Below are 26,419 nucleotides of genomic sequence, written 5' to 3' on the forward strand. Positions count from 1 at the left end.
TGTAAGACAATATAGTATCATGGTTAGAGGCAAGCTCTGAGGTCAGACTACCTTTCACACCTGGGCTGTGCCACTCACTAGCTATATGATCTAGGCAATTAATTCATCTTTCTGTGCCTCAGTCTCCTCATCTGTAAAATGAGGATAATAATACTCTCCTCAAGGGTTTTTGTGAGGTCTCAATGAAATCTGTAAAGTGCTTAGATGAACATTATCCTGCTTTGTAAGTGTTAGCAATTATTATCTTCATTTGCATAAATTTGCATGTTGTGTTGATGCATATTGTATTGAAAGCTGATACCGAGTCACAGAGAAATTGTTTTGTTGGGAAACTGGAAGGAGATACTTTGAACACAAGAGGCACTGTTAAGGGACGGCCTGCCTGAGTAAGGTGTCACAGCTGGTAGCGTAAAGTCGCTGGGTGCCTGTGGGTGGATAGGGGAGCATGTATAAGAGAGGGTAAAGGAGACGGGCCTCCTTCTAGTCCTAACCACTATGCTCAGTAACTGATAGAATTTATCAGCTAGGACGATGAACAAGTAGTGTGATGTACACCTGCAAATTAACTTTGAATTCAGTACTTGCTTAACTTTCTCTGTGTCTTATAATCCCATGCCTTGTCATTTTCAGATAATGCTAGGTCTCTGAGCCATTACACTTGAAGAGCTATGGGGAAATCTAGAGTGTTTTATCTTGCTGAATGCCCTTTCTTCTTTTCTTTAGATTACATGAAGCAGATGACATTTGAAGCCCAAGCCTTTTTAGAAGCTGTGCAATTCTTCCGACAGGAGAAGGGTCACTATGGTTCCTGGGAAATGATCACTGGGGATGAAATCCAGGTAATATGGGGTTCAAAATTTTGGATTCTCTCTGTGTTTGGGTATTTGGGTGATACGAAGTCAGGGTCATTTTATTAAACAATCAAACAAAAAAGTTGCAAGTATAGAAGATGTGGTTCCAAAGGCCATCTCTCTCATGTCTGGAAGCATTGGTCAGGAAACTACTGGGCACCTACTACAAAGACCACCAGACTGGGCATGAAATAGGGCAGCCAAAAACATGGCAACTACAGTGGAAAGAGCTGCCTCCACTGTTTTCTATGAAAAGAATTACTCTTTCAAATGACCTCGTGCTTCTAGACTAGAATCAAGTGTGAGTACCGAGGAATAGTGTGAAGTGCATGACAGGGCTTTAGCTAGGGTCTGCAAACTTGGACTTAAGTCATGCCAAGTTATTTAACCTCTTTTAGTCTTAGATTACTCCTCTGGAAAAAATAAGGATAATAATGTTTACCTTGCGTCATCGTGACAAGTGAAGTGCAGTTGGGGAAGTATTTGGCACGCAGCTGTCTTTATTGAATTATATGTAAATGAAGTAATGAAAAAAACAAATTCAAAAAGCATTAGACAGTTTCCTATATATTTCATTTATCTTTTCTAGTTTTCTGTGCCCTGTGGTACATTATAATTTCTCATGATCCTGACTAGATGCCAATCATGGCCTAAGCACTTCAGTGGGCTTGGTCCCAGGGACAGTATTATAAATCTCCTAAGGAAACTGCTTCGTGATGTGACCCCAGCCTCCATGATGACACCAGTCACATGGCTGCTTCACCCAAGAAGAGGAGGCTGGGTACGGGCATATTTACATAAAGTAACACGGTATTTAAGAATGCTATTTTTTTTTTTTTTTTTTGAGAGGAGTCTCGCTCTGTGGCCCAGGCTGGAGTACAGTGGCGCAATCTCAGCTCACTGCAACCTCCGCCTCCTTAGTTCAAGCGATTCTTCTGCCTCAGCCTCCCGAGTAGCTGGGACTACAGATGCATGCCACCACTCCTGCTAACTCTTGTATTTTTAGTAGAGATGGGGTTTCACCATGTTGGCCAGGCTAGTCTCAAACTCCCGACCTCGTGATCCCCCTGCCTCGGGCTCCCAAAGTGCTGGGATTATAGGCATGAGCCACCACGCCTGGCCCCACTATTTTTTTTTTCCACATCTCCTAGGGTACCTCTTTTGGGAGCTAGTGAAATTCATTATTAGAGAACAATATTTGGAGGATGCTGAATGGTGCCTTGCCTCTGTGTGGTCATTAAACAGCTAATGCTGAAAACTCGTGAGGGAGCTCTTCTTTATTGTTTCACCATATGAAAACATGTGTTTACCATTAGAATCTTCTCTTTCTCTCTCTCTCTTTTTTTTTTCTCTCTGGTAGATTCTAAACTCATCTATTTCCCAACCTGAGACTTGCTTCTTCCAGAATTTTAAACAAGTCTTGGTTTCTGATATTTTGGGGAAGCACAGCCATTCATAAGTGTGAGAGAACTAAATAGTTATGTACTTATGCCATTAAGAAAAACAAAAGTGTCAGAAGGGGAGGCTGAAGCACTTGACACTGGCTGGCCTGCCATGTAAGCCAACATAGTTAATAGATAGATGAGTAGTCAAATGCCTTTGTGTGATACTTGACAATGTTCGAAACCTAATGGTGTTTGTCTTGCCAATCTTATGAGATGGGTAAGGCAGTTATTATTATTTCAATTTTGTAAATGAGAAAACTGAGGGAAGCATATAACAGATAAGTGACTTTCCTAGTCTCATTCATTCAACTACTATTTACTGAGCACTGACTCTATGCCAGGCAATGTGCTGGGGGCTAGTGACCCAGAGATGGACAAGATAGAATGGTCCTGGCCCTGTGGAGCTGATAGTTTCAGGGTTACATGCTAAGTGGATGGCTTCTGATCGTGACCCAGTGAAAGACCAACACCAACCATGGGAATATACTAAGTTACACATTTATTTTTTAATAGCTCCTTAAGTTCAGCTATGCCAGTTGCTTCACTTTTTTCTTTCGCTTGGAAACTAATGTGAACTTACATTCCTCCATGATGCCATTGAAAATAGATATTTAGGCCAGGCGCGGTGGCTCACGCCTGTAATCTCAGCACTTTGGGAGGCCGAGGCGGGCAGATCACAAGACCAGGAGTTCGAGACCAGCCTGGCCAACACAGTGAAACCCTGTCTCTACTAAAAATAGAAAAAAAATTAGCTGGGCATGGTGGTGGCCCTGTAATCCCAGCTGCTTGGGAGGCTGAGGCAAGGAGAATTGCTTAAACCTGGGAGGCAGAGGTTGCAGTGAGCCAAGATCACGCCACCCTACTCCAGTCCAGGTGACAGTATGAGACTCCATCTCAAAAAAAAAAAAAAGAATATATGTATTTAATAAATCCTTTCTGGGAGTTGAGTTTGAGTTTGTTTTGGCTTCAGGCTGATTATGTGCTAAGTGGTGTAAGTTGGAAGAGAGAGAAATGACTCGTCCCTTGCCATCATGGTGAGGCGAGACACACATAGAAAACATGCAGAAGACAAGGCACATATGTGTGTGGGGTATATGTATATGGGTCTCTATATAGATGGAGATTGTAAAGCATTTGTGCAAGTGGTCATAGTAAGCTCCTAGTTTTGCAGGATAAAAAACATTTTAAGTGGGAAAGCAAAACAAAACAAAAAAAGCAGAAAAGAGATCAGAAATCACTGGAGGTATCAAGTGTCCCACTAAGAAGTTTCACAGGGGCTGGGTGTGGTGGCTCATACCTGTAATCTCAGCACTTTGGAAGGCCAAGGTGGGAGGACTGCTTGAATCCGGGAGTTCGAGATTAGCCTGGGCAACATAGCAAGACCCTATCTCTTCAAAAAGTTTTGTACAAATTAGCTGGGAACAGTGGTATGTGCAGGTAGTCCCAACTATTTGGGAAACCAAGACAGTAGGATCATTTGAGCCCATGAGTTCAAGGATGCAGTGAGCTGTGATTGTGCCACTGCACTGGGCAACAGAGAGACCCTGTCTCAAAAAAAAAAAAAAATGGTTTTGCTTCTCTCAGAATTTAAGTGTTTTGGTAAAATAACAGACTAATAAAATGTGAATGCTGGAGGGGCATTTCAGGATTATTTGTCCAGCACCCTCCAGGTAAGAGAAAGAACATTCAGAGCAGTTGGCTGAAGTCAGAAAACTAGTCTGTTACAGAAATGCATTTTAAACCGGCTTGGAGAAGCTGGTAAAAGGAAATGGCCTCTAAAGCTTACTGTGTGGGGCCAGGTAAGGATTATAGTTCCCCACAGACTCTAAGACATGGTGCATAACAGTAAAGCAGTGTCTACCCTAAGACTCATAGAAAAAAGAGGCCAGGGGCCCAGAGAAGCTACCAAGTGGTTAAAGAAAATGGCATAGCATAACTGAGTTTGAGAAAATGACATCTTTTGTTTAAAGCGCTGGGTTTATTTGCATTTTTTCTTCCTGTCTGCTAAGACTTTAATCTTAACCCTGTCCTGAACCCCTCTACCCTAGGGGCCTGCATTCAGACTTCCAGCCTTGTTCCATTACCTTCATAGTAATGACTCACACAGCAAGTATGGAAGGCCCTCATAGCGATGGTTATTTTAGGCAAGTGTCCAGGCAAAGCAACTATCTCAGAATAACTTGCCTGGCAGACTGTTAAGGTGAAAATATTTGTATGCCAGTAAAAACATCAACATATTTTCTACTTGTCAATATAAATATATCAAATGAGATCATGAGGGAAAGGGCTTTGCAACTGTAAAGTATCTCTAGCTATGTGATATATTTATTATTTGCTTTTAAAATACCAAGATGGGCTAGAGAACAGCTCATAATTCCCACAGAACAGTTTCAAGACGAAAAAAAAAAAAAAAAAAAAAAACTACCCGCATTTTTAGGCCTTGTCCATATGCTCCAGAGTTGTCTTTTGCTGAAAGATCTTAAGTGTGACTCCTTTTGACTGGATTTTTTCACCCACGGCCACTCAGTAATGCAAGGGGCCTGGACCAGCAGCCTGGTGAGACTGCGGGGCCTGCTTCAGGAAGGAGGGTGGTCTCTCTGGACCCCACACCTTCCTGACAGCTCAGCATCTGAAAGGAAGCACTGTGGTGTGGCCTTCAAGGGGCGATCCCGGGTTTGTTGGTTTTGATCAACCTAGTGACATGCTTAGTTTCTTATAGGAGTGATAGAATTTTTAAATCTCCAAGTCCTAGCAGTTAAGTATAAAAAACACTGCCCTTGCCAACACCCCCCATTTTAAAAAAAAAAAAAAACTGAAGTATTTTTAGGTCACTTATGTTAAAATTCAGTGGATACTGTTCTGAGGGGAGGAGGCTAGGGAATTCCTTCATTATTACAATTTATTTATTAGGTTAGCTACTTTCTCTAGAAAAGCCCAAGAGCTTAAGACTCTGCTTGTGGAAGGCAGACCATGGTAGGGAATGCCAGAGTGGGCTCTGGGGAGGTGACAGGCAGCACTCGATCAGGGCAGAGTGGGGCTGAAAGTCGGAGGATGAGGATGGTGGTTGGGATGCGATGCACTTGAGCTTCAGCACCCAAAGGCTCTGCTGCCCTGTGGCTATTCCCTGAGCCCCACTCCCCCACTGTATTAGTCCGTTTTCATGCTGCTGATAAAGACATAACCGAGACTGGGTAATTTATAAAGAAAAAGGGTTTTAATGGACTCTCAGTTCCATGTTACTGGTGAGGCCTCACAATCATGGAGGAAGGTGAAAGGCGCATCTTACATGGCAGCAGACAAGAGAGAATGAGAGCCAAATGAAAGGGGAAACCCCCTTATAAAATCATCAGATCTGGTGAGACTTATTCACTACCACTAGAACAGTATGGGGGAAACAGCCCCTAGGATTCAATTATCTCCCACCAGGTCCCCCACACAACACATGGGAATTATAGGAGCTATAATTCAAGATGAGATTTAGGTGGGGACACAGCCAAACCATATCACCCCCCCACCACTCGTAACCCACTCCCACCCTCTCTTTTTCCTCACAGACATATTTCCTTTAATTCCCTAAGTTGTAACATAGAGCCAAATTTCTTGGAACATTGTGTGGGAAAGACTAAACAAAACTATAAGCCCACCCAAATGGAACATTGTTTTTCTTTGGCCTTTATATATAACATTTTCATATTTTCAAACCCATTTCACACTTCTGCTAAAATTCTAACCAGTCTCTGCAAAAGGATGAATTGGGACAATTCTTATGACCCTTGAGTTTCATAATGTCAACCCACTGATTTTAAATTCTGGCATTGGTCTCCCTTCCTCTTGGCTCACTCTTCCCATACCACACTTTCGGCAGATGTGTTCCAAACAAGAACTTATCCCACTGAGCAGGGTGGGCTGGTGGATTATTAATTACCCACTGAATCTATTAGGCTGGTGCAAAAGTAATTGCGGTTCTTGCCATTACTTTCAATAATTGTTGGACCTGCTAATTTCCATGGAGTTTTGTGCATGTTAGGTTACTCTTAAACACCACAGAAAATGGTGATTCATCTCTTGACTGCCCCCAGAGAAGGCTGAAGAAAGGTCAAAAACATCCCCACCAGTAAATTACCAGGGCTAGTGGAAACTCTGTCCCCATCATAACTTTTGTCACGCCAGGCAGATCCACTTGGCAGATGACAGGAGCCCCACTTGCTGCCCAGAGCTAAGCACCTTCTCTGCCAGCAACCCACAGGCACAGTGGGACTGGATAACTCGTCCACCTCCACCCTGAGAGTGTTTCTATTTGCTTCAGTGAAAGCGTTACACCTTGCTGCGACAGAGCCCTGATTAAAGGCAAAATCAAATGAGCTCACGGGCATTTCCACTAGTGACCAGTGACCTCAGAGCAAATCTTCCTTAATTCCCAAAGCATAATTTGAATTTTTATGAGAAGTGAAAGGAGGAGGTCAGTTATTTTGGACAAATATTATTTCAAACTCATAGAACAGATGTTTCAAGTGATTCCCTACTTTTCTGCCTGCTTCCCTTCCTAAAATTATGCTTCCCCTTTTGTAAATCTTAGTGTGCAGCCTATGATTGCAAGCTGAGCTGTGGGCCTTGAAAGACTCGTGGTGAAAGTGAATCTGAACAGCAAAGCTGCTGCAATTCAGGAGCAGGGGTAAAGAAGGAAGGGCCAGTAGCATGAGTGGATGTGTAGAATACTGCTCAGATTCACAAGAAATAGTTTAATTGAGCCAAGCAAAATTTTAGGAGTGATGTGGGAACACATTTTTTTAAAACACTTGAAAAATTTAGACACTCCCTCCCATATTCTTTTTTTATTTTTTCCTTTTTCTTTGTTTCAGTCCCATTAATTATCTCATACCCCTCCCATAAATGTTCCAAATATTTGATTGTTCCAAAATATTGGTTATTGCCTTCTTTTTCCTTTTTCAAACTGTATCCAGTCTTATTAAAGATGCTTTTTGTAAGCAATCATCGTATATTAGACAGGCCATGAGCAGACAATTGCTAACAGTATACAACAACTTCCAAACTCTCTGCTTCAATGAACCAAAATCAGACAGCTGTATAAAACCCAGTGAAATCTTCATTTGCTTAGACTCTCGATTACAGTGAGGGTTGACATTTCACATGTAGCATGTTGTTTAACAACTTTTCATGAGCCAATCTTGACTTTCAGGAAATGAAATGAAAATGGCAGAATCATCAGTCTGGAGATCCACAATCTAAAAAAGGAACTGCTGTTGTTTTGAGAGCTGCCCTCTCAATAGGGGTCACTGGAAGGTCCAGATGGCCACCTGACTGCTAATTAATTTTAGGTGTCAGGTCCCAACAGGTCTCTGGGTTTAAGGAAGTTGAGACCATACTAAAGGCAGAGAGGGAGAAGAAGAAATAATGAATTTTAGTTTTCCCACACCATAAGGTGTTTGTGCCAAGGTAGCTATGTGTGTCAATGCCAGGAATCCCCCTCCTGGGAGCCAAGAGGAAGTTTCTCAAAACTGGAAGAAAAGGTGTTTCCCCACATTAATCCAGCTTCGGAGACATTCTATTGGTGACATATGCCCCTTCCCCCCAGAAAATGAAATGTTCTGTGTAATAATAACATAGCTTTAAGAAAAGTAAGACAACATTCTACATTTTTATAAAACTCCATTTAAAAAAAATAGTATTTCCAATTGTATGGTTACCAGAAGTACACAGTTATCAAAAACGCACACACTTCCCCTGGCATCTCCAGCATCGTCAGCTTTCTGTGCCTGGTCTGTTCTGGCATCTCCATTTTCTGCAGGATTATTTCCCTCTTTGCCAGTGCCAGCCTTTCCCTTTTTTCCTTCTGCGTACCTTCTCTTCCTTCTTAGCAGGGGCCTTTTGGGGCTTGGGTTCTGGCTGTGGAGAAGCAGGTCTAGCAGACAACCTTGCTGATCTTCTCTGTGGTTTATCCTTCAATGTGGCTGTATCTCTTGGAGCATCCCCTCAGACTTTCTCCAGTGCTGGATGAAGGCACTGCATGGTGGGATGCAGTGGTACCTGGGCTCTGGTCGGTCTAGACGTCATTCTCACTTCTTCACACTGCTCCTCCCTTCTTTTACTAAACATTAAAGAGGATGACAATGGGGCTTGGGGGACAGTGGGGACGAAGAGCATGGAGATACTTTGATACCTTGATCATGAAGGGCTTAGGAGGAATGATAGTCCCAGGGGACACAGACTAAGACTCAAGCCACCAAAACCAAGCCTTGCATTTCCTTCACAATTTTGCTGAAGATGTCCTTATCCATTATTGAACTCTTTCGTTTTACTGTATGCCCTAAGTTCTTCTAGTTTGAATATGTGAAGTTCAAATTTGGGGAATTTGTTATTTACATTGGGAAAACAACAAGGTGAGAATATCAGCAGATGTCACTGTTCCTTGCGGATGTTTAAGAATGTTCAGCCTCTAAGATTGTCTTAGTTGAGATTTCTGTGGCCTCTGTAGTAGGTTAAACTATTAACCTACTACAGAGTTCATCTGGTCTGGGACAGGGACAGCCAATCAGGACATCTTTAGTTGGCCTGATGCTCAGATGTAGCCATCACCGACTGACCGACTCTGGGCTGTCTTCTGCTGCGCAGATCCTGAGTAACCTGGTGATGGAGGAGCTCCTGCCCACTCTTCAGATAGACCTGCTGCCTAAGATGAAGGGGAAGAAGAATGACAGAAAGAGGACGTGGCTTGGTGTAAGCAATGGTTTTGCTCTACAACTGAGCTACTCAAAATGGGAACATTCTCTTCCCTTTTCTTTTAGGGCATTTGTTGTTGTTGTTGATATTCCCTTCCCTGGGTGTAGAAATGCCTACTTCGAACCTGCTGAGTCTCACTTACAAGAAGACTGTTCCAAACAGACTCCAACTTTGAAAGAAAAATTACAATGTGTGTGCAGTTCTGTTTGTTATGATGGCCTGTGATGAAGGCTCCTCCCTCCACTTGACTCCATCAATGCTTACACATGACAGAGCCCTGATTTATGTGTTATTCCCTGTTGCAGCTCCTCGAGGAGGCCTACACCCTGGTTCAGCATCAAGTTTCAGAAGGATTAAGTGCCTTGAAGGAGGAATGCAGAGCTCTGACAAAGGGCCTGGAAGGAACGATCCGTTCTGACATGGATCAGATTGTGAACTCAAAGAACTATTTAATTGGAAAGATCAAAGGTCAGTGGAGATAATCCATGCTCTTACTAATTAAATAAGCTGTACATGCAGGGATCCACCACATAGCAGGAATGCATGGTTTCAGAGGATAATTAAACTTAAGAAATTGGGAGGAGGTGATCACAGCTGCAACAGGAACATGCTGGAGGTACCATTAGGGGCCTGGGCCTTCCCGTGGAAGCTTCATGGACACAAGGCAGAGGAAAGTTTGTTTCTTGCCTTTGGCAGTGCCTGTGTATTTGATACTGCCTGCACCCCCAACCCCCATTGTAGCACCCTTGACACTGAATTAGACTGGCTTCTGCTCCACCTCCTCTCTGCCGTAAGCTCTGAAAGAGCAGAGCCATGTCACCCTGGTTTACTCAAGTACACCCAGGGCCTGGTGTCACGCCTGGCATATACAGACTCAGCAAATATTCAAATCAATTAATATATGGATTTTCCTCTAACATGAAAGCCCAAAATTTTGGCTTGGAGTCATACCCAGTCACCCTACAAACCCAATAAATGTAGGTTTGTAGCCCCAACTCCAATATTAGGCAGTCCATGCATATTTGGGGAGGTCACTCACCTTCTGTTTAGCTCAGTGTCCTCCTCTGATATTAGGAGGACCCACAGGAGTGGGATTGGCAAACTGAAGCCCTTGAGCCATATTGGGCCCCCACCTGTTTTTGTAAATAATGTTTTCTTGGCACACAGCCAGGCACATTCATTTATGTATTGTCTGTGGCTGCTTTTGTGCTACAACAGAAGTGAATAGTTGGAACTGAGACCTTACGGACCACAAAGGCACAAATATTTACTATTTGGTCCTTTACAGAAAACAGTTTGCCTATTCCCATACAAGAGACCTTAGATGGCCTCTAAGGAATCCTACAGAATGAAATTCTATGGTTCTCCATTCTATCTGGGGCCTCTACAACCCAACAAACACACCGTACCTAGTGACCTAGTGTCACTTCAGAGGAGAAGCTTGCAGGCTCATCTGTGATTGTTTATTGACAGTCTTCCTAGAAAGTTCTCAGATTATTCCCTCACTCACTCATTCATTCATTAGAAACTGTGGACTAAGTGCTTTCCAAGCGAGACGATGGAGCTTTAGCAGTGACCGAGGAACACCCTATTCCTGTGCTCAGGAGGCTTAGAGTCTTGGGGCTGTCGGCTTTGTGGATTAGCCTCTGCAGTTCAGGCCCCCTTTCCACTGCAGCCCAGCTTGCTTCAGGGTTCTTAGCACAGGTCCTGCTGAGAGGAGGTTTGAGGAGGCACAGCTCCAGCACCGGTGTGTGTGTCTGTGTATCTCTGGGTGTCTATTTACGCCATCCTTTCCAAAGCCAGCTCTACATTAACTTCAGAGTATTTGATGTTTTCTACTATCTGTGTCTCTTATTCCTCCATTAGTACAACTACTCTAGAGTTGACTATATATTGAAATACTTTGTACTACTTAAAACTACCAGTGCTCAACTTCTGTGCCAAAATTTCTGCTATCTGGAGCTAAGTTGGGCCTAACCGTAGCCATTCTCATGGCTGAAACTAAATTGTCATCCTTTGCTTAAATCTCTGTGGCTCCAGTGTATCCACATATGATGGAAAAAGATTTTGCCCTGAATTAGTATTTATTTCCTAAAAGAAGCCGTAAAAGGAAGTAATGATCAAGTCTTTTTAAAATGGAATATCAGTGTTACAGCTCTTTTAGAATTTGTCTAGCAGGCTTTCCAGTTTTTGCTGGAAAGCCCAAAAAATGAAAAATAAATAAAATGAAATATCAGAAACACATTTTAACTAGGCATCCAGTGCTCCACCTTTAAAACAAGGAAGTGCACTTTAGGCTGCATTAATAAAGGGCTTTGTATTTCTAAAAAAAAACCTGGGGAGTATTAAATGGTGATCTGTCTATTTCCTCCCATATGACTCTTGGGAGTAAAGCCCCTGAGCTTTAGTTCTGCTGCACAATTATTTATTCATTCAGTAAGCATTTATTCTACTTCTGCTGAGTACAATGGATGGAATGACTCAAAGAAGACAACGTGATTTTACAAGGAGAGGAGGATACAAAGCATGTCACAGATGCTGAGACAGAAGGAAAAACATCTTCCTACCAGAGGTAGAACAAAGAGCACAGTGGTTCCCAATGTGAGCATAGATCCCATTTCAACCTCTAGAAGCTATGTGGGCCCCTCATAATGAGAGCACAGGTCTAGTGTCGGGGGACTGGAAAAAACGATAATGCCAACAGGTACAATAAGAGCTAACAGTTACTGAGTCCTTCCAAGGGGCCACTTCCAGAGTTGTAAGCACTTGTAATATAGTAAACTCACTTAATCCTCACCATAATTGCTTTTATGATCTCCATTTTACAGATGATAATACTGAGGCAGAAATTCGGTAACTTGCTGAGATTCCAGAGCTAGTTGTGGTAGAGTCGGGCTCCAAACCCAGGCCCTCTGGCCCTCGCCTTTCAGGCATCATCGCTCTGTTCAGCTCCTTCCTTCACTTCAGTAAGGCTTATGAATTAATGTATCAAACACATATGCATCACAGTGGCATCTCTGCATGCTTGAAAAATAGCAGTGCATACACGAATGGGACATGGAACTTATCCAGCCCATAAGGAAACACCTGCAGACCCCAGCTCAGGAAGCTGTGTGGGAGTTCCAGGACATTACGGTGAAATTTGAACTGGGCCTTGAAGAGAGGAGTAGGATGTTTATGAGCAGAGGTAGAGGAAGGAAGGCAAGGTAAAGGAACATTGAATAAAGGTGCAGAGGGGGGGCGGAAGCACATTGTGGTAAGTAGGCACAGAGGGAGAGTGGGCAGAGAGGAATATACCCTCCCACGGCCCTCCTGTGCCTATCTTGGCCCCACCCAGATCTGCCATCTGCTGCTAGATCTTTATTGCATATTACCCATGTTCAGCATTGTTCTGAAATTTCAATTAGATGCTTTTCAAATACTTCCTCTCTTTAAAGTTAATTAACTAATAATTAATTTATCTCCTGACAAACAGTTTTACACTTTAGTATCAAGCAAGTCATTTTTAGAAGACTCTTAGATTGTGTCATATTTGGATCATACAATTGAAAGGGTTTTTTCTTAATAATTCTATGACTTGTGTAATATTTTACATCCCAAATATTTCTGAGTGATTTGTAATATTAATAATATTAGTCATTTTGGATTATCAGAATAAGAGGCCATGATCTGGTCCTGCACAACTCTGTGAAGTATTTCTGCCAGTTGAAATAAGAACGAGGCCATTCATCTCACTGTAAGCAAATTCCCAAGAAGAACTTAAGAAAGACCCTTGAATGTTAGCCCTGCTCCTGAAAATTAGGGTCTGATGTTTGTCCAGTCATCAAACATCTCCAGGCCTCATTTTTTTCATCTGTAAAGTGGAGAGATTGGATACCAGCTCCACTTGTGCTTCTGTTCTCAGTTCTGTGATTCTATGACAAGGCTCTGTGACCTGCCTCAATCCACAAGGCTAGCCTTCTAGTCCACGGAGCAAGCTCAGGCTTCTTCTAGCTCCGGCCTCCTTCACTCCATTGCGGCTTCCTAGCTGATCATGAGAGTTACCTCTGCTCTGAAAACAATGCAGGTTTCCATGTCCTACCCAGACTGCACCAGGAGCTTCACTGTGCTCTCCCTCTTCTAAATCAAAGAGGAGTACTTTCCTCTGGGGAGTGGAATTATAGTGACATTTTTTCATTCTTCTTCATGATCAAAATGTACTCTACATTTTTGTCACTAAGCATGTCATCTTGGTCAGAAAAACCTATTGTGATTTTGTTTTGTCTTGTTTTAATCAGCAATGGGGACAGGAGGTAGGGTGGCAAACTGAATGGAATTTGGTTCCATTGGCCCAAGAAAAGAATGTACTGGAGTTCTTAAAAAGTATTTTGGTGGGGAGAGGAGGATGGAATTATACTGAGTGATTAATTCCTAGAGAAATGAATTAAAACAATAAATTCTGTTTTTAGAAGACAAACTGTGCATATTTAATGATAGTGATTGACAGTAGATAGGTGGATCACCAGCCTTTTCTTCTTCATATGAAGAGTTGCATGTTCAGAGGGACCAAGCAGAAAAATGCATTTTATCCCAGGGCAGAGGAAAGCTTGGGGAGTGGACAGGTTTGGTCCAGTTCTGAAAGGGTCCAGTGGTTTTCCGTTCTTGTGTCCACGGGCACCGGGCTCATTGTGCTAGTCTGTCATGGCCACTTGAGCTTGCCTTGGCTGTTAAATGGCTCCGTGGGGCACCATTCAGCTCTGGTCTGGCTCCAGTGCCCACAAACCCAGTTTTGCCATATGTCACAGTTTTTTGGCTATTTCCTACCTCAGCGATGGTGGCCCAGCCGGCGGAGAAAAGCTGCTTGGAGAGTGTGCAGCCATTCCTGGCATCCATCCTGGAGGAGCTCATGGGACCAGTGAGCTCGGGATTCAGTGAAGTACGTGCACTCTTTGAGAAAGAGGTGAATGAAGTCAGCCAGAACTTCCAGACCACCAAAGACAGTGTCCAGCTAAAGGAGGTAGGATACAAAGCTGAGGAGCTGGGTGTGAATGGTCTGCCTGGCTGTGTTTTCCATGGGGCTTTATCTGCCATTTCTCCCTCCCTTCCTCCCTTCTTTCCTTCCTTCCATTCTTCTGCCCTTCCCTCCATTCATCCAGCCTTTCTTCCGTTCATTCAGACCCACCATTCATCCGTCTATTCATCCATCCACCCATCTGATAGTTTTATTGATGGTTTTCAAGTTAGAAAAATAATAACCTGTGTGTACAAGTGAAGCAACATACTCAAATATATTAAAGGCAAACGTAGTCACCATCACTGATACCCACTAATCCTAGTCCACCCCAGACTCCTAGGCTACCCCCATTCCAAACTCCTTGAATTAACTAATAGAAATAGCGTGGTATATATTTTTCCTATAGTTTTTATTTATTCATACAAGTATATATCCTCATTTGTAGAACATTGTTGGTTTGTTTTCAAAAATATAGACTTATGATATGAAATTTGATAAAAAAAAAAAAACTTCAGCCAAATTAAATCTAAAGGAGTTTAATTGAGCAACAAACCATTTGTGAATTGGGCAGCCCCTAGAATCACAACAGATTCACAGACACTCCAGGGGTGCCTCACGGTCAGAACAAATTTATAGACAAAAAAGGTCAAGTGACATACAGGAATTGGAAGTGAGGTACAGAAACAGTGAAATTGGTTACAGCTCGGCATTTGCTTTATTTGAACGCAGTTTGAACATTCAGCAGTCTATGAGTGGTTGAAGTATGGCCGCTGGGATTGGCCAAAACTCAGCTATTGTTATAGGTGCATACAACTAAGTTAGGTTTTCAATTTTGTCTGACTATTAAGCTAGGTTACAGTTCATCCACAAGGACTTATATATATAAGAAAGGAGTCCTTCTTAGGCCATAGTTAGTTTGCATTAACAATCCCCCCCTTTTTGCAAAGGATATGAACAGACACTTCTCAAAAGAAGACATTTATGCAGCCAACAGACACATGAAATAATACTCATCAACACTGGTCATCAGATAAATGCAAATCAAAACCACAGTGAGATACCACCTCATGCCAGTTAGAATGGCAATCATTAAAAAGTCAGGAAACAACAGATACTGGAGAGGATGTGGAGAAATACGAATGCTTTTACACTGTCGGCGGGAGTGTAAACTTGTTCAACCATTGTGGAAGACAGTCTGGCAATTCCTCAGGGATCTAGAACTAGAAATACCATTTGACCCAGCCATCCCATTACTGGGTATATACCCAAAGGATTATAAATCATGCTACTATAAAGACACATGCACACATATGTTAATTGCGGCACTATTCACAATAGCAAAGACTTGGAACCAACCCAAATGTCCATCAATGATAGACTGGATTAAGAAAATGTGGCATGTACACCATGGAATACTATGCAGCCATAAAAAAGGATGAGTTCATGTCCTTTGCAGGGACATGGATGAAGCTGGAAACCATCATTTTAAGCCAACTATCACAAGGACAGAAAACCAAACACTGCATGTTCTCACTCATAGGTGGGAATTGAACAATGAGAACACGTGGACACAGGGCAGGGAACATCACACATGGGGTCCTGTTGCGGGGTGGGGGGCAGGTGGAGGGATAGCATTAGGATAAATACCTAATGTAAATGACAACTTGATGGATGCAGCAGACCAACATGGCACATGTATACCTATGTAACAAACCTGCACGTTGTGCACATTTACCCTAGAACTTAAAGTATAATAAAAATAAAATAATAATAATAATAATAATTCCCCCCTTTTGGTCATTTTCTCAATTTTGAGAGATTGACCAAAACCTTAGTCATTGATGTTACTAGCACTATCGTAAATGTACTTATACGGTTTTGAAACCCACTGGGAAACAGTAGAACAGTGGGTTTTGCAAGGAGGGAATAAGGACTGAGTAGAGAGTACCTTCTTATGCCGGAACATCCTATTTACAGGAGAAAAACAAAACCTGGTATGTTCTAGGATCTATGTATTTTCTTAAAGCCCTAGCTTGATTATGTCACATTTAGCAGAAGTGGCTCTATTTTAGCTTGGTTTGGTTTGATGGGGCCTAGTGCATGAGCTTAGTCCCAAATAATGGCCTCCCATTTAAAATTTTGTTTAAAAATAATTCCCCCTCTTGAGCCAGGTTTTCACTTAGGTGAGAGTGTGACCAAAACTTAGGGCCTTAGTGCCACTTTCAGTTACCATCATTTTGGGTTTCTGGTCTCAGCATGTCATTCATATAGGTTATGGAGTTCTCATGGTCGCATGTTTCTTTCAGCTTTTGTCATTTCAGTTGAAGAGGGACCATTTGACATTCTAGAGATGGCTGCATGCAAACATATAAAACCTTTGAGAGAATACAGCACACCAGGAAGACTATTATTATGACTATTGGGAGGATAATATCAAGAGTTTGGAGTATGCTCCTTACCCAGGGTCCCCATAAACCAAATCACCTAAAATTAAATAGATTAAAGAATGAGCTAGATGAAGAGTCTACTCGCTTGACTAAGTGGTCTTTTCATTAATCCCCTACAGCTGGATTTTTATAATCTACATGTGATGTATTTCTCCATAGGCCACAAGTGTCAGCAGCTGCATAGGTACTTTTCTGTTTAGCCAATTTTATTATTTAGCATAACTTTCACAAGAGAATTTAAAGTCTGTTGTGTAACGATAGCCTTTAAAGTAGAATTTACTGTAGGGCCTATTATGAGGGAGACATTTCTAATTATTGCCTTTTAGTCTAAACCATGGAAAAAGGACCTAACAAATGATGTCCTTCTAGAAGAGTGAAGGCCTCCTGGCAGTGTTCTCTTTAATCCATGATGCGGATTAAGAAGAGTTTTGACTGATTATGAGGCAACGTATGGACCACTAACGTTTCTCACCTACACTGGGCCTTCATTTTTTATCTATTAAAGTATAAGGCTATTCATGTATAAGGCTGGCTGCAAAATCCTTCACAAATAAAATTATACCCTATAAGTGCACATAATAGACCTCCTTTTCATTTATACTGCTCATAGAGGCATACACAAGGAAAAAATATTCAAAGATCAGAGTCTTGTGATAGCAGAAGTCTTGATCCATGATCTTGGGAAAAACTGTTCACATCAAGGATGTCATCTTCTTCTGGGGAGAAACTGTCCTGGTTAGATTAGCTTAAGGGGTCCAATGTGTGTACAGTTCCAGGAGTGTGAAGGAACCCTTCTCAGTTGTGAGATTATGAACCCACAGTTCAAGTCTCCAAAGTTTTGCTGTAGTGTGGAGGGCAATGACAGTCTTTCTCTGATGTTTTCAGAAGATCTAATCTTCAGGTTCTAGATTATGAAGGGATTGTCCTCAGTGAACCATAAAAAGCTTTCTTTACCTGGTGAAAATACATGGTAGCATAATGATCTACTGTTATAACATCAGCCCTCTTGCATGGGAAAGCTTTTATACAACTAGAAAACATGCATTGAAAATGACAATTGAATGAAATCCCTTTATAAATGTTTAAATGGCCCATCAGATAGCCAAATGTACCCGACGCTTTAATTTTTTCCCCAGGAATATGGAAGCAAATATTGGTTCTAAACTATTTCCACAATTTATAAGTCACCACATCAATATGTTCAATTTGGATTATTTTATCTTTTCCATGATGAGTCATGGAATGCAGAACCTTTAATAACAAAAGCTTAAGGATTCAGGAAGGACAAGGTGGCCGTCCTAGTTCTTCATGAGTCCATGCTTAACATTGGACTTACGTCCTCTTGAATACCAGTTGTTTCTCCAATTTAGGTGCACAGCACTGATAACTAATGGTTTATCATAGGTAATTTGACTTAGACCATGGAGTTCATTCAAATTGTATATTTAAACAATTTCAGTATTGGCTGATTTAGCATGATAATCTAGAGCTTGGTTTTGAAAGGTTTGTCAAATACCACAGGTTTAAAACATTGGATATTACAAAATAGAATCTTAGGTTACCATAAGTCATTCATTTAGCCAAAATGATGATACAAAAATTTTTAAAAGGATGAAACATGACTCTGATAGAGAGGGGAACAGCTTTCCAAATAAGACCCAATGAATGTAGCATGAGGCCAACTGACTGTCTCCTTGCCTTCCCTTTTGTAGTTTACTTAAAAGGTAAACAAAAACCTTTCATTATCTTTTCATATTATATAAAAATCATTTTTAAAAGAGAAAACCAAATTTTGTTTCCATTAGTGTATTTTTAATGTTAAAGCTAGTTTTTAATATTTTATAAATATATTCAGTTTTAATTACTTTGACCATAAGGTAAGATTTTTATAAACCTTTTATAACTCATTAGAATTTTTTTTCTCAGAACAGAACAATGTTCCAAGAAAACTTTGTTATGCTTTTATTCCCATGTCCAATTTAGGGAAAAAGCAATAATGCCATTTTATTTAGCCAATATATTCACACATAGAATCTCTTACAGTTAATTTTTTATAAACCTTCCACAACCTGTTCAAACCTTTAGCTTTATATAATTTAAAACAATCCTTTAACCCTCTAACCTAGGCAAAAATTTACATTTCCATATGTTCTTATAATCTCTTACAAAAAATACATTTAATTCTCCTTACATACCTTGCATGTAAACCTATTTTTTCAGTAGGCTCAATTACATATTACAGTGTTAACTCATAGCAACTTTTACTTTTGGTAAAAACCTTGGTGAGTACGGGATTTTAATTATGTACTAGGTGTGGAGCCTAGGACCCAGATAGAAATGCAGATAAGGTATGACTTATTCCAGCATTGAACTCCATGTGTCCCAGGCCTTAGCTAGCTGTAAAGCCGGCAAGCTGTACAGTGAAAAGTCATAGTGGCAGTTTATGAAGCACCTTCAAATTATACAACATTTCTGGCATAAATTCCTTTTAATAAATTATTTCACAACTTACACAGACCATGTACGACATGTTTAGACTTTCTGACTTGCCTAAACATCCCTCTTTTTAAACAACCAGTGATTTTACTTTAGGACAATAATTTACCATACAACATCCTCTCTTATATAAAATCTCTTTTCTTTATAACCTTCTTTACATAGCTAGGGGGCATGGTTAATTCCATATATCCCCAGGCCTTATTTAGAATTTAATGTCTCCAAAATAAATTGAACAATTTTCAAAAGTCAAAGCAGTTAGCAAACCTATTATCTGACCTGCATAATTTAGACAAAATGTCTTTATTTTATCAATAATCTTTAAAGCTGTTTTCATTTCCCAAAAATTACTGAAGTTAATGAACTAAAAGGTATTACAGTTTTTATTTTGCTTTCAAAATATTTGATGTAAGTGCTTATTTTTGTTTAAGCCAATTAGAGTTCTTTTATATAAACATTACACACAACACATATATAATTACATAGACAGACAGAAGAACATTACACAGTAGTTGTAAGATTTTTCATTTGCTAGATTTTTAATTTCTTAATTGGTTATTGGCTTTATGGTGGAGTCCTTGGAAGAACAGGGCCAGGAAAGGGGTCTCTGGTGCCTCCAGGCTGTTAGAGCTTGATATTCACTTTTAATTAAGTGGACTTTTAATCATAGCACTCTTTAATAAAGTATTTTTAAAATTTCTTATTAACCAATTTTAGCCAGGCCAAATGACTGATGTTTCTGGCTTTTGAACTTTACCAAAGTAGGTAATCTCCCAGATGCTCAGAGAAAGGAAAATTTAAGATAGTCCATGGAGGAGAAGAGACTAGACAAGGTCATGCAGATATTCAACCAGAAAGAACTTGCTTCCTAAGCAGGGAATTGCACCTGGACCACCAGTGTGAAAGGGCAAAACCTTAGCTACTGAGCTACAGCATGGAGCAATCTCTACTGCCCTTCCCAGAAGGCATCTAGAGTAGTTAACTTTGAGTTTGCAAAGGCTTTAACTACTCAAGATAATTTTTAGAGCTAACTATGACATAAACCCTAAAATTCCATTCCCTGGAAGGCAGAGACCAAGAGAAAGTACTGCTATGTGGTTACAAAGTCAAGCTCCCAAGGACATAAAACAAGATGGAGATAAGCAGTGATTTTTACCATTCATTCAACTGTTGTTACAGAGAGAGAGAAGCCAGAAATCTGACTGGTAAGAAATCCTTACCTTTTGGCCAGCATGCCAGGCTCTGGGCTCCCTTTCCCTGAGTGGCTCTAGTGACCCAGCTTGCTGCACCATCCCGCTGGGGGCCAAGCCACATCATAAAGGAAAATTATTATTTTTTTCATTCTGGCTAGAGCAAAATATGTATGATAAAACATATACATTAGCCACTCTGCTTAGCACCCAATATCAAACTGGCAAAGCTTAAATTTGCCCTCAGATGGCCCTCCTCATCTTTAATCAAACCTCCGACTAGGAGTTTCAACTTGTGGTCTCTGGGCAAGATGGTTGCCCTGAGTAACAGAAAAGATAGGAAAGGAAAATAAGATGAAGGAAAGTATTGCCTGTGGGAGGGTGCATAAGGTGAAGAGCTCAGGGAGGCCAGAGCAAGACCCATTCATTTCAGCGACACTGAAAAGTTCTGATGGCCACTAGTTAGTAGCGAAAGGATCTTTTCCAGCAGTCTCATCAGCTCTCAGGTTTCTCCCTTTTCGGGGAGGGAGGAAAAAGCTCCCCATGTCCCACAATCCTGTACATGCCTAATCCTGTCACCCACAGCCATCAGCAAAGAGTGCAAGTCAGATTATTCCAAAGGGAATAGCAGTTGACATCCTGTAGTGCCAAAACCGTTCCTAGCCAAAAGGGACTTTACTAAGAGCCCTCATTTTAAAAATGTACTTCAATGCAGCCGGGCGCAGTGGCTCAGGCCTGTAATCCTGGCACTTTGGGAGGCCGAGGCGGGCGGATCGTGAGGTCGGGAAATCGAGACCATCCTGGCTAACATGGTGAAACCCTGTCTCTACTAAAAATACCAAAAATTAGCTGGGCGTGGTGGCGGGGTGCCTGTAGTCCCAGCTGAGGCAAGAGAATGGCATGAACCCAGGAGGTGGAACTTTCAGTGAGCCAAGATCGCGCCTGCACTCTAGTTGGGAGACAGAGTGAGACTCCGTCTCAAAAAAAAAACAAAAAAACAAAAAAAACACACACAAAAAAAGGAAGAAAGTACCTCAATGCATTGTTGTTCTTTCGGAACATTCCACTGTAAGTTATCTTTAGTAAGATTTTGCTGTTTCTGTAAGACTTCACTGCCTCCCAGGCCTAATGTATAAGCCAGAAGGAACTCAGTTTTCCAGAAATTAAGGAGCCCATTTTAACCTAAAATATTGGCTTTACTCCCAGGTTCTCTTAACTTAGCCAGTGATTTTTCCTACCTAAGCACACAAGAAAAATGAAAAGAGGGGTAGAACACAGAAATCCCTGTGAATTTTCAAAAGCCAAATTTTATAACCCCTGCAATATTACTGCTTACTACCAGTTCCTTTCTGACCCAGTCAGATATACGAGGCCTCTCACTGGATCCAAGCCAGTTAATTCCTGGATCAAATCTGTTCCTGGACCCAGTCCAGTTTCTGTCATGACTACAAACCCAGTTTGGATCAGAAACTTGCTCGAAGAAACTCAGAGAGCTCAAAACACAAATCTATGGAGCTTCAAATTCCGAGAGGGAGCTTACCGCGATCCCCAGCCGCTCTGAGAGATCAATGGACACAGGTGGGACCTGCAGGTACCTTGTATGTTCACTCAGCGCTCCTGGGGGTCACTAGAAGCTCCACTTCAGATCCTGCTTCTGACACCATCTGATAAAAGAAAAACTTCAGCCAAATTAAATTTAAAGGAGTTTACCTGAGCAATGAATGATTCGCAAATCGGGCAGCCCCCAGAATCACAGCAGATTCACAAATTCTCCGGGGGTGCCTCACAGTCAGAATAAATTTACAGACAAAAAAGGTAAGGTGACGTACAGGAATCAGAAGTGAGGAACAGCAATAGTGAGACTGGTTACAACTCAGCATTTGCCTTATTTGAACATTTAGCAGTCTATGAGTAGTTGAAGTATGGCTGCTGGGACTGGTCAACACTCAGTTATTGTTACAGGTGCATACTACTAAGTTAGGTTTTCAATTTTGTCTGACTCTTACAGTTCATCCACAAGGACTAAAATATGGAATTATGGAGTCCTTCTCAGGCTGTATTTAGTTTGCTTTAACAGATCAATATTTCACAAAGTATGGTCCCCAGACCAGCAGTGTCATCATCACCTGGTTGTTAAAAATGCAAATTCTCGGGCCCCACCAATGATCTACTAAATCAGAAAATCTACGGGTAGTGCCCAGGAGTCTGTTTTAACAAGACCTCCAGAGGTTCTGGTGTACCCTACAGTTTAAGAATCACTGACAAAGATATAAATTGGCAGCTTGGTTTTATACTTGACATATCATGATGAACATCCTTACAAGTCAGTAGATAAAACCAGATGTCTCTATTTCTTTTCCTTTATTCTTTATGCATATATACACATATATAATTGTGCATTAACAGGATCATTTTAGAAATGTTTTGGGGTTTCTTATTGCAGCCTGTTTTGTTTTACTTGTCTTCACTCTTCCCCTTCCCCAATGCCACCTCCTCCCCTCAAGCAACTCGTGTTAACAACTTAGCATATGCCATTCTGTATTTTCCCCATTCTTATCTAGCATATAAAACACACCCTTAGAGGCTAGACTTTAGATTGCCTGCTTTAAGAAAAATGGGATTATATTTTATACATTACTCTGCTTATCAGTTTCTCTTCCAAAAATACCCCATGAAACTGTTTCCAAGGTAACTGTTTTAGCTCTAAATCTTTCTTTGTAATGGCTGCATGATGTTTCATGTATGGATACACCATGATTTATTCATTCATCTCAGTATTGCTGGCATTATGAATAAAGCATAATAAATTAATATTTTTATGTATACATATATATATATATACACACACACATATACCCTGATGTATTTATTTCTATAGTATATTCTCCTAAGACAAGATAGCCAGGTTGAAAGTACATTTCTCATGTTAAAAAATGTTTCCATTGCATTTCAAAAAAAAAGGATTTAAATTTTACATTTCCACTAATTGTGTATGATAAGGGCTTTCTCCCCCATATTGCTATCAGCTATAGGTGTTATCATTTGATTAAACTTTTGCCAATCTGATAGGAGCAAAGTGGGAACCCATTTTTCCTCTTCTGTCTGCTTAATTGATATTTTTTAAAAATAGACACATTCCATTTGGTGAGGAGCTGCAAGTTCCACAGCATGCTTTTGATCCTTACTTCACTTCAGTGGACCTCTCCATAACTCACTTCATAAAGGGAGCAGTATTTTCCCTTTAAAGCATAATGAGAGTGGGCCCTCTTAAAATTCCTGTTTAGAGAAATCTAGAAATCTAGATTATCTCTTCTGCGTGAGCTGAAAGTCGGACAGTGCATCTTATATTATTCATATGTAACCTGCCTCACTCCCCAGTTCTCTCTAGAGCCTCCATTTTCAGAACCTTTCTTTCTGCCTTCTTCTGCTCCACCCATTCCCCTGTTTATTTTAAACCTCCAGTATTTCCTTTAAAAAATGATTTTAAAATAAGCTTGGAAAACAGAATGCATTCTGTTGCAACAACATTTGTTGATAACACTTTAGGGCTTTAGCAGGTGAGGTATGATGCTGGAAGCCCAATGGCCTCATTGACTGAGTGCAAACTAGAGTAGGAGGGACCCCAGTTCTTCAAACTGGATACCTCTCCCAGTACAGGGCTCTGCCTATCCACTTCCCATCCACTAGCACCTAAAGCAACCTATAGCAGAGAGAAGCCCTGTGGGCCCTGGCAGATCCTCATAGAATTGTGAGGAACTCTGGCTTCCCTTCCAAAGTCCAGGAGTCCAGGGAGCATCCTGACTTCCCTGGCGTTTTTTGAGAGGAGTGTCACGCACTAAAGAAGATTTTGGAAGCCTGGGGGCCCAGCAGCAACCACGTGTCAGAGCCTACCTGTCTGGTTCTTGAGCTCTGGAAGTGGGAGCTTAGAGTCCATCAACAGCTTACAAAGACTGGAGTCCCCCTGGGTGCACCGCTGGGTCTTCCTCTCATCCAGTTGGTGTTTCTGCTGGTTTCTGTCCTAGCATTACAGCTACCCTAGGAACCCACTGCAGGAGGAAAATAAGACAGTTGAAGGTGTCACAGATGTAGGGATCCAAGTAGTGATTCACTTTAACAACATGCATTTGATTGCTTAGAATGTATGTAATATGCAATATATATGCAATACCGCTCCTCATTCTGAGGATGTTTAATGTTTCCCTTCACCAAAATGCAGCATCTAGACCGGCTTATGAATCTTCCGCTGCATTCCGTGAAGATGGAACCTTGTTATACTAAAGTCAACCTGCTTCACGAGCGCCTGCAGGATCTCAAGAGCCGCTTCAGATTCCCCCACATTGATCTGGTGGTTCAGAGGACACAGAACTACATGCAGGAGGTGGGTGTGGCAGGGGCATCCGTGGTGGATGAGGGTAAAGAGAGAGCAGAGAAATGGGTGCTGGCCAGTGAGACCGGCTGCTAGTGTAGCTCAGGGAAATACGTCGCGTCTCTTTAGCCATCATGTTGCGGGAGGACATGTTCTGTCCCTCCACTGGCTTCATCTTCCATCCATGTGGATGAACATCATAGACAAGACATAGCTCAGAAAAATAAAGTAGCATTAATTGATAACTACTTGATTTGTCAAATCAGTGCTGTAACCTTGGCTACACATTGGAATCACCTGGGGGAAATACTGATGTCCAGGCTGGAGTGCAGTGGCATGATCTTGGCTCACTGCATGCAACCTTTGCCTCCCAGGTTCAAGTGATTGTCTTGCCTCAACTTCCTGAGTAGCTGGGACTACAGGCATGTGCCACCATGTCTGGCTAATTTTTGTATTTTTAGTAGAGATGGGGTTTTTAGTGTGTTGGCCAGGCTGGTCTCAAACCCTTGACCTCAAGTGAACTGCCCACCTCGGCCTCCCAAAGTGCTGGGATTACAGGCATAAGCCACCACACCCAGCCTATATGGCTACTTTTTGATAGAACTTCCCTACCCTGATTCCTACTGTTTCTAATATGCAGCCAGGATTGAGAGCCACTGGCTTAAATTAATTCCCTAACGTAATTAAGAGTAAACCAATCAATCAATCACAGCTTCATATTTGAATTTCTTGAGTCTACTTGACAGGTTTCTTTTTTTTTTTTTCATAAGGAACCTTTTCCCCAGTAACAGGAATGAATAGCACAAACTCCTTCCATATTATAGTGTTTCCTAAATAAATAAGGGGTATGGTCACCAAAGCTCCAAAGGACACCATGCCACTTCACACAGATATTCTGAGGAGAGATTACTGTGGGCCGGACACTGTACCAGATCCCACTTCAGGGAGCTTGAGTGAGACAAATTCTTAGATAAATTCACTACAATGTTGAAGGTATGATAAAGGTATATATTGTGGCCAGGCACGGTGGCTCACGCCTGTAATCCCAGCATTTTGGGAGACCGAGGCGGGTGGGTCACTTGAAGTCAGGAGTTTAAGACCAGCCTGGCCAACATGGTGAAACCCCATCTCTACTAAAAATACAGAAAAATTAGCCGGGCATGGTGGTGCACACCTGTAGTCCCAGCTACTTGGAGGCTGAAGCACGAGACTCGCTTGAACCCTGGAGGCAGAGGTTGCAGTGAACCAAGAGTGTGCCACTGCACTCCAGCCTGGATGACAAAGTGAAACCGTGTCTCAAAAAAAAAAAAAAAAAAGGTATATATTGGATGCTTTGGGACCACGGGCTTGGGGAAGAAAGGAGAACTTTTTTTTTCATAAAGGTTATGGGCAGGATTAAGTGATACATTTTAGCTAACTAACCCTTGAGTTGTGAGGGATGAAAGAGGAACAAGGAACAAAATTGGGCAACAGTTTAGCAGAAGTCTCTTTTGTAATACTGGACCCTGGTGACCGGAACACAGGCAAAGGTGCAGAGAATAAGATACCTGAACTACTTCTGCTTTCTGACCCATGAACATGTCAGCCACTGTTCCCACCCATCCCTGACCCTGCCTCCCTTCCCAGCCCTGCAGAGAGAGGGAGAGATAAGCTGTGGAGCGGTTTACATCTACTTAAAGTGGAGGTGCCACCAAAAACTAGTTGAAGAAGGCTCCAGCCTCATCCCTTAATCAGTGGCTGCAGGTATCAAAGAATAGGAGTGCCCACGGGAGATGACAGAATGCTTGCTCAGTCCCATGGCCTTGGGTTTTCCAACTTCTTCCTGCTCCCACTGTGGCCACGTGACCATTTGTTTCACAGCCCTGGTGATGGGGTGATGTTGCCTTGGGTCCC

At 41.7% G+C, this 26,419-nt stretch overlaps 1 protein-coding gene and 1 non-coding gene across 3 annotated transcripts in view; both read left to right on the forward strand.

Annotated features, from left to right (window-relative positions):
- The window catches only part of NIBAN1 (niban apoptosis regulator 1), a 177,428-nt gene that overhangs the window by 136,190 nt on the left and 14,819 nt on the right, over positions 1-26,419 (forward strand). Inside the window, exons 6-10 of one of the 2 annotated variants that reach the window (XM_001164202.7) lie at positions 724-839; positions 8,927-9,031; positions 9,340-9,502; positions 13,843-14,030; positions 24,377-24,538. In XM_001164202.7, the coding sequence (XP_001164202.2) occupies positions 724-839; positions 8,927-9,031; positions 9,340-9,502; positions 13,843-14,030; positions 24,377-24,538 (734 nt within the window). The remainder of the gene's footprint in view (positions 1-723; positions 840-8,926; positions 9,032-9,339; positions 9,503-13,842; positions 14,031-24,376; positions 24,539-26,419) is intronic. The other variant, XM_016934089.4, reaches the window with a different exon arrangement.
- LOC112207095 (U7 small nuclear RNA) lies at positions 11,179-11,240 on the forward strand. The gene has a single exon (XR_002941566.1). It is a non-coding gene; the product is annotated as a U7 small nuclear RNA (small nuclear RNA).

Source organism: Pan troglodytes, chromosome 1 (assembly GCF_028858775.2).
Source record: "Pan troglodytes isolate AG18354 chromosome 1, NHGRI_mPanTro3-v2.0_pri, whole genome shotgun sequence".
Classification (NCBI taxonomy): Eukaryota; Metazoa; Chordata; class Mammalia; order Primates; family Hominidae; genus Pan; species Pan troglodytes.